Here is a 16296-nt window from a genome sequence, read left to right as displayed (position 1 = left end):
CAGCTCCTGTGTTTGTCAACATTCCTCCAAAAGATATTCTCTTATTTAATGTTTTGATGATGGTGGTAGAGAGCAACATGCCACTGAGGTCTGGTGACAGTGCAGGCCATAACAAATGATCCACCATCCACAACAGGCATCACAAAGAGGAAAAAAAAACAAACTTTAGAGACACTGCAGAGTTCAACTTATGTCAAGCTTTATATTTTGAATAGAAAATAATGAAATAAAACATTAGGTTTTCAGTTTTGAGAATGATAGAAAGTGCAGTTTTATTGAAAAGAATGTTGAAAGACAAACTTTACTAAAAGGTCTACAACAATTTTCACACACAAGTATTTACAGAATGATAAATTCACAATAGTTATGAATGTGTTTGTATGTCATGTCAATGTGTTTTAGATTTTATTGATGCTGGCAGCAGGCAGGGTGGATTTGTCCAAGTCATCAAAGTAAGGGTGAGTCATGGCCTCGCGTGCTGAGATCCTCTTGGGAGGATTGTAGGTCAACATTTTCTACAGGAGAGAACAGACAGTGTCACTCAGAGTATTTTTATGTGTAGCATTATAAGATGATTACAACTCATCTTACGTGCAGGAGGACAACCTTAAGGACTTGATAAGAGGTTTGTAGGTAAGTCAGAGGTAAGAGAGAGGTAAGGATCTGAATGCTGATAATGAACATAGCATAGCTAGTCTTTTCAAAGGACTAGCTGTTTAAATTGCAACCACCACACTAGTTCATATGACCAACAATAGTTGTTGGGTAGGTAGGTTAGGGAATAGGCACTTTTATTGTGAAGAATGTATAGGAAATGAAACGTGTTCGTCACCGAGGACAACACAACAAGATATGGAGATATTTGGAGCTCTTTGTTCAGTGGATCAGTTAGAGGAATAGTACAAGCAGAAACAGCCAGTGATGATGATGTTTGATGAAGAGCTGCAGGTGACCAGCACACCTCCAACAGGTAAACTACTTATTTTACTTTACTGTGCTGTGTAGTGGAAAAACACTCACAGCATGTCAGCTAAAGTTGAGTCATGGCTCGGCGTGACTACCCTCAAAACAATGATGTTAACAGAGCAGAGCAGTGAACTGGCACACTGTGTGTAGAGTGGAGCTGCTCCATTATTTTGGTCAATATTGAGATCACGATTATTTAATACGATTACTCACTGACTTTGAAAACATCATGCATTTATTGAACTTTAAAAAACAACAACAAAAAAAACTTAACAGTGGATTTACTTGAAATTTAAATATAATTTAACTGAAAAACATTTTAAAAAATAAATGTAAATTTATACATTTAAATAATATATAAAAATAATAGATCAAAATAAAAAAGCAACAGCTATGTTGTAGTGCACTTCCACAGCCTACTGAAAACTACTAAACATATAGCCTATTCACAATATAAAAATAATAAATAAAATAAATGAGTCAAAATAATTGAGATCATGTTATTATAGTGATTAAGATGCATGTTGTGTTAAAATGATCATTCATCATGGTGCTTTCATTGAATTGATTGTATTATCAGTGTGTGTACATGTGCTTGAGTAAGCAGGTTACAGTCAGTTTTCTCCAGAAAGCTGATTTCTTAACTCTCATGTGAACAAGAAACCTGCTTTCTGTAGTTAGTAATATTAGGTGCATCACTAACATAATGTCTTATTAGACTGGAGTTTAATTCTTGTGTTTCCATGGATACACTTGTGTTTTAAACACAAGGTAATAAGCAACTGCATCATTTTATCTGATTCTTGTTATGTACATACAAGATGTGTTTGTAATTATGCTAGATGTTTGATTCTATGTAGACAGTTATTGCTATTTAACACATTATATTAGTCAGAAAAGTCTGAAGTAAGATTAAAATGATTCCGGTCTTGTTCTTACCGCCAGTAGGTCCAGGCCATTTTTATCCAGGTTTTTCACCATTGATGACAGGTTGCCAGACTTCCATTTAGGGAAGGTGTTTTTGTAGTCAGGTAGGCTCTCCACATCAGGCCACACATCATTGTTTGGGGTTCCCAGAGTCCTGGAAAGATCAGATGAAGAGAGGGATTCAAAGAGGGAATTGCAGGGAAGGATAGTTATAGGGCATTTCTCCTGCAGGAACCTTTTGAGGAACAAAGGAACTAAACCTGTGTTTTGACTGGAGGAACCAGGGCCTTCATTTAATTCCTAGACAATAGCTCCAGGTCTCAAAAAGTACCTGCTCTGGGAAGTAGTACTTCTGTGGCATAATTTGTAAAGCTGAATGTTGCTAATTGGTCAAACACAAACACACAGAAACAGTAACTACAACTTGTGAACAACTTCATTCACAAAATAAGGAAGTAGCTGACTGGACACCAAATCCTGCCTGTAAATTCAATATCACCATAAAGCTGTCCTGCTCATTGATTTGAAATGACACCTGGCCAAATATAACCAGATATTCAACTCATGGCTATATATACAAATTAATATGGACAAAACTAGACTTCAATATCTAGGGCAACAATGTGATTTCTCTCTCAGAATAATTAAGGAATATAAGCTTGTGGATGGTTCATCAATGTCACTGTCTGTAAATGGATTCTCATACTGAATAAAATGAACATAAACAGTTAGGTTTAGGTATTAGATAATAATTAGATTCAGCAGTTAAAATGCTCAGTGGGAGGAGTTTGTTGGGACATATGGCCTGGAGGCAAGTGCTGCCTGGATTTTTCGTCTTTGGTCTACTTTATATAAGTGCTCTGAATTAGAGGATTTTTCTGATTGGATTGGATTTGGCCATTTTGAAATCTGAAAACAGGCTGTCGTCTTTGTTTACTGATCTCTACTGACAACTACTTCACTACTTTACATTTACACTGTCACTTTACTTTAAACTTTACTTTACTTTTAAATTCACATTTTGAGTTGAACAACTGCCAAGAGTTCCACTAAGTGCATGTAGGTATGCTCTGGTGCATCTACCTGAAGATCCTGAACAGCTGGTCTATCTCTGAGTCTCCATGGAACAGAGGCTTCTTGGTGGCGAGCTCAGCAAAGATGGTCCCAGTGCTCCAAACATCGACAGGGGTTGAATACCGGGGTGAACCCAGGAGGACCTCTGGAGCCCGGTACCAAAGGGTTACAACCTAGAAACACACACACACATACATACATTCAAGGGTTGATTAAGCTAAGCTGTCATTTCAGAGGTTTTTTGTTTCATCAAATATCTCCTTATACAGCTTTCACTCAGTGTCAGTGGTATACCCCTGACCACTGTATGGGTGCAGTTTACTACATGAATCCCAGTGGAGTGTGAATGGATTCTCACCTCGTGGGTGTAGACTCTGACAGGAACACCAAAGGCCCGAGCCAACCCAAAGTCTGCCAGTTTGATAACTCCCTTGTTATCGATCAAGAGGTTCTGGGGCTTCAGGTCCCGGTGGAGGACTCGACGACAGTGACAGAAGTAAATGCCCTCCAATATCTGGTAAAGGTAGCTCTAAAGAGGTGGTGATGGGTGAGAGGAGGAGAATGAACACAGAGATGGACAGATATTTAATGTTGTGAAACTGTGAATGAACAGAACAAGACAAATGGCCGTTTTTGGAAAAATACTTTTTAAAAGATAAAACTCACTTTCACACCAACCCTGTTAAGATACTATTTATCCAGGGAGAGGAAAGACCTCATCCTTGAAGCATTTTCTTTTCTTTTTCACTTGTCATTAATTTATTTCCTCAATGGTGAGCCATCAGAAAGTCCTACAGGTTATACTGAGCTAATGAAACACTTTTAGGGCTGACTGACTAACAGACACACTACAAATGGAATTAGGGTATTTTCAAACCTATAGTTCATTTGCTTTGGTTCGAATCAGTGGATGAGTTGCTATTTTGTTGCATTTTCCATTTGGTTCAGTTAGGTTTCACACAGTAAAACTTCAAGGTGAACCAAAATATATCAACAAAAGCCATGTGGGAGCTGTCACTTTGTTCATTGATCAGAAATTTTGTGGGGTTGGTCGGCAGACAAAGAGAGGAGTTTGTTTTTCTTCTGGGTTAGCTATCCAAAATGGACCATCGGCAGAATTGGCATTTCATCATAATTGTGGACATCGTTTGGGCCATATACCAAGCCAACATATGTGAGCAGAATGGCACATTTGAATGCACGTCAAGGCAATTTCTAGAGAACAATTGGTTGGTTCACACTATGCAAAGACGACATGCTGCTTCCAGTCAGCTGAAAAGGACATAATAACAACATAAGAATGTAAGGCACAGTGCAGCTGGCTACAAGAGCTGGTTTAATCCAAAAAATGCGCAATGCTTCTTGCAGTTGGGTCGGATCATATTCAAACCATAAACGAACCATACCAGAGTTTGTAACCGGACCGCAACCACCTCGCAACAAGGTCTCGGTTGTTATGGTGCACAGCTGAGTGTGATTGCTGTGATTACACCTGCCCAAACGAACTGCACCGAGGGTTCGATTCAACTGAATAAACACGCCCTTGTGGTATGTTCACAAATGTGAAGCAAATTTTCATTTCGTGTTACTTGCGCAAGTTTGACCACAGGATCATTTGTGCTTATTCACCCCAAACAGCCAGAATACATTACTGTACGTTAGCTGAAAGCTAGCAAGCAACGGCAGGGACTGACTGTGTCTGCGGTGTGGGTGTTCAGTTCAGCCTCTGACTGAAACTCACCAGGAACTCCGGTTCTTTCTGTTATTTCCCTCTAATCTGTCTTCTTTTTCCCCTCTCCTTTCTGTACGCCCATGAGGTATATTCAAGCATATTTCCTCTCCACATGGATGAAAAGAGGCTAATTACATTTTAACACCTGACAGTGGAAGTCGGCATGTCCACGGCTCACTGCTGCAGACGGGTTGAGAAGTGAGAGTGAAGATAAATCCACTTTTTAATCCCAAAAGTTTAAAAACTCTGAGCTCCGGATCAGAACAGAATTCGGTGTGACTCCGTATGTTTTTCCTCCAGAGCTCCAGGGTGCTCAACAGCTGTCTGTTGACAAGCAGTGGCTCAGTCTATCCCCACACAACACTCTGCAAAGCCCTGCGATACTCGCAAAGTTTTTGCTCAAGTTGAATATTTAAAACTGGGACTCCTCTCCATTGATTTATTTCTTGACACCCACCTTCATAATAGGTGACTCACAATGGTCGATGATAAAGATGGTTGTCAATTTCAGTATTTTTTAACTTTTGTATTTAAATTTAATTCAATCAAACAGCTAATTGTTTCAGCCTGACTTCAAATTATTGAAGTTATTGTTAATGAAAAGTCAGTATCAGCAGTACCACCGATCAAAACTGGTGCTATCCCCCACCACTCACAGTTTGAGTTTTACTTGTGACAAATATATCCAACACTTGCTCTGAGAGTTGATTCTTTTAACTGCTGTGAAACTGGAAAACTCATGTGCCAGAAAGTGTGTTAAGTTACTATGTCAAGCATGAATTATGAAAAAAAAGCCAATAGGAGCTGAAATCATACAATTTGCCACAAAGCAACAAATGAGCCCAGAAATTTAAAAGTACATGTCTAGTGTTACTGTTCAAGCATTTTAGTTCACCATGTTCCTTGAGATTTATTATCTGATACCATAATAAAAAATAAATAAATAAATAAAAATTCTCAACTGCAATAATAGAAAAGTCACACATAAACAGAGACATTAAAATTAACTGCTGAGAGCTATTGATTTATCACAATTACCTTGACAAGCATAGGGTCCATGTATTGACCAGAGGGGATGGAATCCAGGTACTTCTTCAGGTCCATGGACAGGAACTCAAAGATGAGGTAGAGACGAGACTCTTGCATCAGGACATCCAGGAGTCTGGATACACACAAACACACACAAATAGAGGGCAAGTTCATGTATGTATACTTTTTCCTCATAGCTCATAATTTGCGCACATGTTGTATGTAAAGTGTTTAGCTGGATATTTGTACTGTGAGCAGCTGGCATGAATGAACACTGGAAATTTAAACCATTCAGCTGTCAGGTTTTGCAGACATCCCAGTCTGTAACACACAGTGAGCGTACCGTACAACATTGGGATGTTTCAGCTCTTGAAGCAGAGAGACCTCTCTGACAGCTGTGCTGGGAACCCCCTCCTCCTCACTCTCCAGACGGATCTTCTTCATGGCCACAACCTGACCTGTGGCCTTGTGTCTGCCCTTATACACCACCCCATAGGTACCTGCCAAAATAACACAAAGAATGAGATACCATAGTGATTCTAGCCCATATAAAATATGTTTTTTTTTTGTTTGATTAAAGAAGCTGCACAAAAATACTACACTGGAAGGATAGTGAAAACAATGTGACAATGGAGATTTTCCTTAATACTCAACCCTGCCATAATTTCAGCTTCATAAGATTTGTAGGAATTAGTTTAAATAACTTACTAGAACACAAGGAATCATTAATACCAACCTTCTCCAATTTTCTCTATTTTCAAGTAGTCTTCCATTATTGCCTGAGAGAAAGAAAAACATGCTGTCATGTCAGGAGTGATATGATGTGATAGTGGCTACATTAACTCAACTTGACTCTTTCTAACAATGTAAAATGTGGCCTAAAAGTACAACAAGGCTGTGAAAGGCTAACGTAACTTGCATTGACGTAACAGCTTCAATTCGGCATACCATGTAACTATTCATTCAACCATTTGTAGTTATGTATCATATGCTTGTAGATATACTATCGTTAGCTGGTAACGTTATAGTTGGTAACTTATATCAAACTGTAACGTTAAGGCAGATTAACGTTACATTATTATATCAACTTAATACTGTAGTTAAGTTATATTTTACACATTACAGCTTTTACTTTTTTCGTTATGGATATGGGAATATCGTTAATAGAAGGCTATTATACAAACTTGTAGCGAACCCAACCGTTAAAGTTTTCCTCATGCTGAATGAGCAAGAAGCTCACTAGCTAATGTTAGCTTGACTAACGTTAATGCTAACCCGTCAACGCCAGCTACGTGATTTTCTAGTGAGGCTGGTTCGCTTTTTGTCTAGCCTGAATGCTCCAAGTTTTGAATTAAATTGACAAATCGTTTAATTGGTATCCCAACATGTATAAATACAAATAAATACAACAGAAGAATAATTACCTGGCTGTAGTGCCTCGGTATGTATCTTATGTACTCTGCGCCCACAGACAGACTGCCGCTGGAATGCTGACAGACTCTTTTGAATTGACCGCAGTGCAGCAGTACTTCAAATCAGACCAATGAGCGCACAAGATGTATTTCAAAACCACCAATCGGGGAACAGGAGGCTGTCATGTGGGTTGAGCGGGAAGGAACGCGCCGAGGTATTTCGGGTGTTTGTTTTCCAGAGTTTTGTCTTCCAGGCAGAGACTACTTTCTTCTTTCAGAAGGGTTTGAACTGGTACAACATAATATGTTTCAACTGGAGGGATTTCGCAGCACATAGCATGGCATGGGAATATCCATAATCATGCATTATCTCGATTAAAAATGAGAACGACCAAGCTTTCATTGCTCAATCAAAAGTGTCGCAGAGGCCAAATTCTGTCATCATACTTAAAGCTGATACAAAATACAGTGCTTTTTCTTTTCTCATATTCTAAGATAAAAGTACTGTACTACAACATTTGGACACCTCATTATTTTAGCTAAGATGCCTTATTATTTTGTATTTATACAAGAACTACAGCCCCCATGCAACTTTGGTGGGGCTTCTGTGAAAATCATGTGATATGTTGTTGTTGAATGCATACAAAATAATAACCAGTGCAGTAATAGATACTCAGTCATTTAAAATAAAGACAGAAAACCAAAGCAACATTAACTCACTAAGGGTCCTGGTCCTGATGGTAATCCCGGCCAAAGTGTGTGCAGACCAGCTGGCAGATGTCTTCACAGATATACTCTCACTTCTGACAACCACCGTTATCCTGGTCCTCAAGTAAAGGTAAGCTCTCTACCTGAATGACTACTGATCAGTAGCTCTTACTTCTGTTATCATAAATTGCTTTGAGCAGCCTGCCAAAACTCACATCACCTTTTCTCTGCCAAACTCCCACTACAGTTTTCATACAGGTCAAACAGGTCGTTAGATGACACCATTTCCCCAGCCCACCACAATGGCCTCTTCCAGCTGGACCAGAGGAACACTGATGTTCATTAACTACGTTTCTGCATCTAATACCATTATGCCCTCCAAGCTCATCGTCAAGCTCAGAGATCAGGGACTTGACCCCAGGTTGTGTGGATGAGCATCTTCATCTCCCACAGTGACTGTCAACACTCTCAATATGTGCTGCCTGTAAAAAGTACCGATTTGACATAATTGTGTCAAATTACAACTGCTGTGATGTAAATGTGAATTATGGAAAACTTTTCAGAAAGTATAGCAAAATACTGAAGAAAAAAATCACTACAGCTAGAGTAATAAAAATCATATACCATGGGCTGGGACAAATTTATTTAGGTGGGCTGCCCAAGTAAATTCTGTACATGGGAAATATGTTTTGCACATCACCTGATTTGAACTTAACAGACTATCAGTGTTAGTCACTAAATATTTCTAAAAAGGTGTAAAAACTGTTTGTTTAGGTGTTCTCCTTTCTGCAAGGTCTAGGCACCAAAATGTTTATTAATCCTGGAGATGCCCTTAGTGGCCTTAGTGTCTGTATCAAAAAAGCTTTCTTAACAATTGCCTTGTAAAGGAGGAAAGTTTCAAAGCAAACTTGAGCAACAATATCAGTGATTGTGCATGTTTTAGCTTACCTGGATTTGCAAGATCACAACATCACAACATCACATGTAACATGTAACGTGTTCTGTGTAACAAACCATCTGGTGCATCAGGTTATGTTTTAGCACCCTGAAGACAAATTGCACAATAAATGCCAACTATTTTCCAGTTTTGCACCTTCAAAAGTATAGGTCTTACATACCGTAATTGACCAAAATGTACCTAATACAATGATACAATACTGCACTAAATGTGTCTTATGAAGCAATACTAAAAAGAATACTGTGCTTCTTGTGGCATTATTCCCTGTTTGTCCCTCCTGGACTACAGTCCATGTCACTGGGTGTTTACAGTGGCGAGGTGGTGAAGAGCCTCGTTAAATTAGAAGCACCATAGTTGGGACTGAGCCAGGTGTTGTGTGCTACCTGAGCTGACGTTTGACCTCAATGAGGTCACAATTAAACTTCTAATTTTAAATTAAACGCTAAAACTGGGATAACCAGCACTGTCACAGTAATCTATACAGTACAGATGGGAACATTTCAAGGTAAGTTTTAAGCTTATAGACAGCAGCAATACACCAAAAAAGTTTTTCAAGGTGGGATAATCTGTGTAAAAAATATTTAAGTTCAAACTATACTCCTACAATACTACTAGTCTACTATATTGTACTATACTATACTGCAACTCCTCCTATCTTTATTTGAAGTTATGTCATCATTTGGTAATGCAGATCTGAGCAGAGATGAGTTTTGAAATCTTTCCTTGGTGCTGCATTCAAGGATGCTCCTGCTTTGCTCCTAAAATCTGACAAACAATAATCAAACGTGGATGTTGTGAAAACACTGAACACTGAATCTGATGGATTCCAAAATGTTGGATATTGGGTGTCACTGAATGCACCAACAGCATTTGCATGCATATGCATCTTTCAACCATCTTTTTGAACACACACCATGTTTAGCTGTGAATGGAGACTCATGTGAGACAGCTGAGGTGAGCTGTGTGTTGCTGATCTTACAGCCTCAAACCCGACTTTATTTGAACATGTAAATCTGAGTTACAACCACAGAGATTCTTAAATCAATGGAACAATAGTTTCTATGTATTTTCCAAGTGTTTTGTCAGTAATTAACCTTACAGTATATTAACAACATCAAACTTATACAGCATCAAAATGGCGATACCTGTGGATCTGTCACATACTGTCAGTTCTTGGATCAAAAACTCAGAATAACAATGGCCCTCATTTATCAAACCATCTTAAAGGCATAAAAAACTTAAAAAAGCATAAATAAAACCTATTTAGAAATACAGTAAGATTCAAGTGCTAGAGACATACGACCATCTTTGTGTCTGTTTAATCAAACTGTTGCACAACATCTAAATGAGCAATAATTTAACTATAGACTAAATAGGTGTAATTTGTGGAACTTTTCTGCACCTTTTCCTCATTTACATATTATTTACATAGAACATACCTTCCTCTAAAAGTGTGGTAAATCTTGGTGTAATGAAAGGAAGGCTTGGAGGAGTAAAATCTGCATGTCCTCTATGAAATACAGGATGTTACAATCATCCAGTTATACTCTGTGCCTCCATACATCATCCAAATGTTAGACAGCCTATTTATTCACATATTTTATGCAAAATCCACAAATAGTCTTGTATTAGCATTAGATTATCAAACTGAAATATGGCGAGAAAAAAATAATATGCTGTTTAATATGACAAAGCAAAATCTTATCCTTTAATATATCATTCCAGTAGTTTCCATGCGTAGTGCAAATAGGTATATATGTCTTTGAAATGAGCGTAAACATTTTCTGCACAGACATGACACTGATCTAAGGGTACAACAAAGACAGAACTGATACATACAGAGTTTGGAGTTAAGCGAAGTCTATTTTTAATGAAGGCGAATCCTAAAAATATTAACCTCAACTGTCTGTAATAAAGGTCCCTTTGATTCACCAGTGCCACCTCTAGATTGTACTCTGACCTTTTATGTATATATATATATATGTATATATATATATATATATGTATATATATATACATATGTATATGTATATACTCACTGGCCACCTTCATTAGGTACACCTGTATAATCTAATGCAATCCCATACAACAACTCTGTCATAAATTCCACTTTTATGAAGCTTACATTGAGTGTTGTTCCTAATATTTTGTCCACCCCATTAGTAATACCCCAGTAATAAACACAAAGTAGAATTATCACCTTTCTGACAATATCAACAAAAAGTGAAAATGTATAAGCTTTGTAAAAGTAGAATTTATGGCAGAGCTGTTATATTGGATTGCATTAGATTATACAGATGTACCTCATGAAGTGGCCGGTGAGTGTATAGATATATAGTACTACATTATACTGCTAATCCTTTTATCTTTATTAAGTTCATCATGTGATAATGCTGTTCTGAGAAGGGACCATTTCGAAATCTTTCCTCGGTTCTGCATTCAAGGATGTTTGTACCTCTAAAATTTGTCAAACAATAATCAAACATGGATGTTTTGAAAAATACAATGAATCTCATTGAATCCAAGATGGTGGATTTTAGAGTGTCACTAAATGCACCAACTCAAAGTCACTGCTTCACTGTGAACACATCTTGCTGCTTTAAACTATGATTTTCACTTTCTGTCCAAAAGTCCACCAGCTGTATCTACACAGTAATGATTTGTAATAATTCAAGCACCAGCATAAACACTATCGCAACAATAACCTAGAGGAGAGTAAATAACTGTATGGCATTGTTGTAATTTATCTGTGTTATATGTAGTAACAAACGTTACATCAGGTATGTACAGTACAACACAGAGAGCAGGAGTGTAGAGAGGAATCATCAGATCCACTGTAATTCTACTCTTGTCCCCCAAATACTTTGCATTCCATCCTCAAAATTAAAAAGGCTGCTAGTCTATAACAGGAGTAAACTGGTGAAATCAGCCCTGCAGCACTGAAGTTAGTGCTATATGTCATTGTGTTTGGTGTGGCCATCCTGATGGGCGTGTTATGAATATCCTTACTTTGTAACAGCCAGATGGAAATAATATAATAATCTACAGACATAATCTACAGACTGAGTTGGCAAAAAATCAATAAAAACAAACAGTCTCTATAATATTATACTGGTATCATAAATACCTTGCACCCACTGCCACACAAATAAAATAAAAGATAACATTGTATATACACAATACTGAGTAACAGAGATATATCATGAGTTTTCAGCCTTTAGCAATATTTCAAAATATTATAGTGAAAACACAGATGAGATAAAAAAAAAAAAGTATTTTAAATTAGCAGAAGTCACAGTAAAGTCTACAAACCCTACCAGATACACTATACCACTTGACAGTATTTTATATGTAACAGCACTCCATTATTCAGGCAATAATGGAAGCTGTAATAATGAAATACTCAGGTAAGTGTGATTAGTTTTGTGGCTGATGAAACTTTAAAACCAGTGGTACATGGACTACTGACCCTGCTCATTATTTTTAATTAGCTTCACCCTCTCAGTCTGTTAACTCTGGCTTTCTAGACACAGTTGCTCTTTGTCAAGAAACTTTTGTATTAACAATAACATCCAGTGCCACTGCTGTCAACCCAAAAGTCTAAAGCCCTGCTAATAAGCCGTTGAGGCTGTAATTTCATTACATCCCACATTTCTAAAGAAAGAATAAATAACACACCGATGATTTTGCTATTTTTAGACACTCACCAATTGTGGGACTTAAAAATGGAACATTTGTCTTAAAGGGTGGTGCTGCAGAAAAGGTCTGAGAAGCATGAAAATCAAAGGGGTTCATCTACTTGGGAGCATGAATGTGATTATGTGATTAGGCAACATTAACGGCAACTTTCCAGTTACATTATTAGATATTATGTATGCAAAGTTGATAGATATTATGTATGCAAAGTTGATATTTTGGCCTGAGGGCAGTGCTAAAGGGAAGATCACTGAAAACTGAAACTGAAAAGCAGTCATCTTCTGAGAAGCATGAATGTGTCCAGTAAATTTCATGACAATTTGCCAATTAGAGTTTGATATTTCTTTTGTATATCAGGTGATGGTGGAATTGATAAATATGAATACATTTCATGAAAATCCTGCCATTAATTTTCCAGATACCATGTCATAGACCAATATGTTGGTTGGCAGAAATTTTTAACCTTATGCTGGCATCAGGAGAAAGATCACAGGGGTCACCAAAATCAGTTTGACTGATCAGTCTGGTCCTCTGGGGACCAGGAATATCCACAGCAAACTTCATGACCGGGTCCGTATTTGATATATCTCACTCTGGGCTGAAGTTACAGACAACATAGTGGAGCGATACCTCTGTCCTTCAACCTCGCTGCTGCCAGGACTAGAGAGTTAATGTAGGACTAATGAACCCTAAATAAGAACTTGTGTTTAAGCACTTTCCTTTGTTGATTTTAGATATTAGAATATTATTAGTAGTATCTCAGATAGTCACATGTCTGTCAGCTTGTTGAGTTGTGATTGGAAGGAGGGATGATGTTTGTATGTTTGATGTTCAGTTTGTATACAGTGACTGTCTTCACTTTTCTGTCCACCTTCTTTGTCGTCTTTAAAGGCCATCTCTCTGTCTTTACTTCATTCTCTTCTTTCATTTTCTGTATGTTCATCTCTCTTCTCAACTTGTCTGTCTGCCTCTCTGTACTGGTCCTCCCTCTCTCAGGTCAGAGGTCAGTCATCACCACGCTCAGCAGCCTCTTCTCCTGCTTTGCAGGTTTTTAGAGGTGAGATGAAGTGGAGAAACACAGTTTCAGGGTGTATGGGTTGGAGCCATCTGAAAACATACACACAAACATGCTTCGTATTAGAGCCTGACTGAGACATTAGCTGGGCCTTATCAGTGTTTATATGTAGTTTACAGAAAAGCCAAAAGAGTACAGCTAAAAAAAAGCATAAATCAAATAAATCAATACATCTTGATGAATTAGACTGTTTACACAGACATTCATGATACAGGTTTGCCTTACTTTATTTGATGTTTATCATAGGTCAGTATAGTTTATTATAGTAATACATTTTATAGGCTCCATTTAATTATATTTGTCTTATTTTTCTCATATCAACTATATTTTTCTTGTACTTGTGTTGTTGTTAATAGTTGTTATTGACACTTATCCAGTGAAGTTTACACTAAGATTTGTTAGTAGTTAGTGTAATATTTGTGACAAGTTTATTTTTAGCAGTAAAATGTCATTTTAGGGAAGGTACATAAATGACAGGGCTGGGGAGTGGGGCTAAATCTTTAAATGTATAAAATATTTTATTTTTATAAGAAATTAGGACCTGAGCCTTGCTTCATTAATATTTTTCTTTGACCCTTCAACTGAAAATTGCAATATCCTCCCTCCAAAACCTCAAAATAATGTATATACAGTATATGCACCATGCAACAAACATACTAAATGCATTTTTCATTTAAATTACAGAACCAGTTGGCAACATGTGATGCTGAACTTGAATTATATTATAGGATAACTTGAACTTTATTGTAGTTTTGTTTTCTTTTATGATGCAGCATAAAGTGAAGGTAGGAACTGCTGTAGGCCAGCGACTAACTAACTGCTCTGGAGAGAGAACGTTTATTCACTAGTCACTACAACAATCTACATCTCTTCTGTTTCTCCAACCTGACACGCTGGTCCTACAATCTAATGTTGATGGGAAATAAATCCCTGACAGAGTTTAGATTGTTGTGCTCTGCATGGCCACAGCACTCATTTATCACTCACAGTGCACAAAAGTCATCTTTTCATGCAACCTGAAATTTGTCTTTTTCTTTTTTTCAATAAATCTCAAAAGGGTGAATGAAATAAGCTATAAATCTGAGATGATAAACAGTTATGTGTTATGTGTTTATGTGTAATATTGAAAAATATATAAGTATCATATTAGCAAACTAACACTTGCACTTGAACTGTGCAAAATGAACTGAACATACATTACATACTGATACCTACCGGTGGAACACCAGTTAGTGCACCAGTCCAACCAGGAGGTTCATACACAATAAGTGTGAGTAAAGTGAAAGATGATACACTCTGCATGTTTGTTTCATTAGAAAAGATGCAGATGTTTTCTTGAGGAGACAGTTGTATAAGTGTCTGCTGGCTTTCTTCTTCCCTTCTACATTTACTTATATTATTGAATGTATTTTACAACAAACTAACAAATTGCTTGTGTACCACTGGCAACATAGCATAACAAAAAACTCATGATCACAAAGGGGTTATAAAAATAGTGTTGGATAACAAATGAGAAAAATGTTTATTGTCATTTTGAAGAAATAAAAACTTCTAGGAAGTGAGACATGTCAATCTGTGTTATGAAAGAGAATGAAGAAGTGCATTTTAAAGTGTACTGTATATTGAATATACACAGATTTGACCTCCATGTGTAAATATAGTAGCGCTGTATCTTGACAGAGAGTAAATGAATGCTTGCAGGACAGCAGGTGTATTTCAGACAGACTCACTGGGTATCCTGATCTGGTAGTGGTTGAGAACAGTAAGAACCTCCACAGCCTCGGTCTTACTGTCAAACTCTAACAAGCCAGAGATGGTCTTAGAGGAGGCTGATGGTTGAGGAAAAATCACAGAAGAGAAGGAAAGACAAAGAGTAGGAGAAGGAAGTGAGATGAACAAATTCATTTATATCACTTTATAATTCATTGCTTCACACAGAGATGTCAGTTAGTCTTTTTCACAGACTGACTACAAAAGAATAACATGTCCAGACCAACAGAAAGTCAAACATTGCAGTTCTACTTACGTTTGGCATCAAACATCTTGAATTTGACGAAGCCAGGCACGTCATGCTCCGTACACAGCTGCAAAACACACAGCAGATGAGTAAAGCTGCTAGAGGCAAGATTTTGATGTAAAACTACAGTCATCAGAAGGCCTGATCTGGAGGTGTGTTCCACCCAGTGTACACACAATTTCATAATAAATGCTCTCAAATTCATAATTAGTGCGTGGGATTAGGATTTAGTTATTTGTGCTCTCTATTTAAAAATGTGTATATTTGTAAAGCTATGTTGGATATATATGAAAATGTCCATCTTTGCTATACTTAGAAATAGAAGTACTCTATATGTACACACATGTGATTTATATATTTTGGATATTGATGAGAGGCACACATTGACGAACTGTATATATGTAATTTAAATATCCATCCATATCAGATTTTTGTATGGATAGAATTAAAACTTCTTACGTTTTTGGAGAATTGGGGACTCTTATAACTTTGCTTAAGAGAGATGTCATGAACAAGCCTGGATTAGCAAATAAATCAACAGCAATTATTCCATAATGTGAAGAGTGCAATGGACAACTGAACACTGTAAAGCCTAGGTTTAAGTTCAAGAAGACAGAGGGAGGGGGATAGGCACCTTAGAGGGAAGTATCATTATTGTATTTGAAACTTCATGTAAAAAAAAAAAAAAAAGGACATTAATCA

General features: G+C 37.3%; 2 protein-coding genes across 2 annotated transcripts in view; both read right to left on the bottom strand.

Moving 5' to 3' along the window:
- Nucleotides 1–182: 182 nt before the first annotated feature.
- On the bottom strand, nucleotides 183–7245 carry cdk1 (cyclin dependent kinase 1). Its single transcript, XM_067609259.1, has 8 exons — nucleotides 7153–7245; nucleotides 6465–6507; nucleotides 6072–6228; nucleotides 5738–5861; nucleotides 3326–3496; nucleotides 2977–3140; nucleotides 1906–2047; nucleotides 183–515 (listed from the first exon to the last, which is right to left on the bottom strand). Exons 2-8 carry the CDS (start codon nucleotides 6499–6501, stop codon nucleotides 399–401), a joined length of 912 nt encoding a protein of 303 aa, XP_067465360.1. The 5' UTR covers nucleotides 6502–6507; nucleotides 7153–7245; the 3' UTR covers nucleotides 183–398.
- A 2516-nt stretch (nucleotides 7246–9761) lies between these two features.
- The window catches only part of LOC137196572 (heterogeneous nuclear ribonucleoprotein L-like), a 62028-nt gene continuing 55493 nt past the window's right edge, over nucleotides 9762–16296 (bottom strand). Inside the window, exons 12-14 of the mRNA XM_067609257.1 lie at nucleotides 15604–15661; nucleotides 15308–15406; nucleotides 9762–13609 (exon numbers count right to left, since the gene is read on the bottom strand). Of these exons, the coding sequence (XP_067465358.1) occupies nucleotides 13554–13609; nucleotides 15308–15406; nucleotides 15604–15661 (213 nt within the window). The 3' untranslated portion in view covers nucleotides 9762–13553. The remainder of the gene's footprint in view (nucleotides 13610–15307; nucleotides 15407–15603; nucleotides 15662–16296) is intronic.

Source organism: Thunnus thynnus, chromosome 14, assembly GCF_963924715.1.
Source record: "Thunnus thynnus chromosome 14, fThuThy2.1, whole genome shotgun sequence".
Taxonomy (NCBI): Eukaryota; Metazoa; Chordata; class Actinopteri; order Scombriformes; family Scombridae; genus Thunnus; species Thunnus thynnus.
This window is presented reverse-complemented; position numbering and strand designations above follow the sequence as displayed.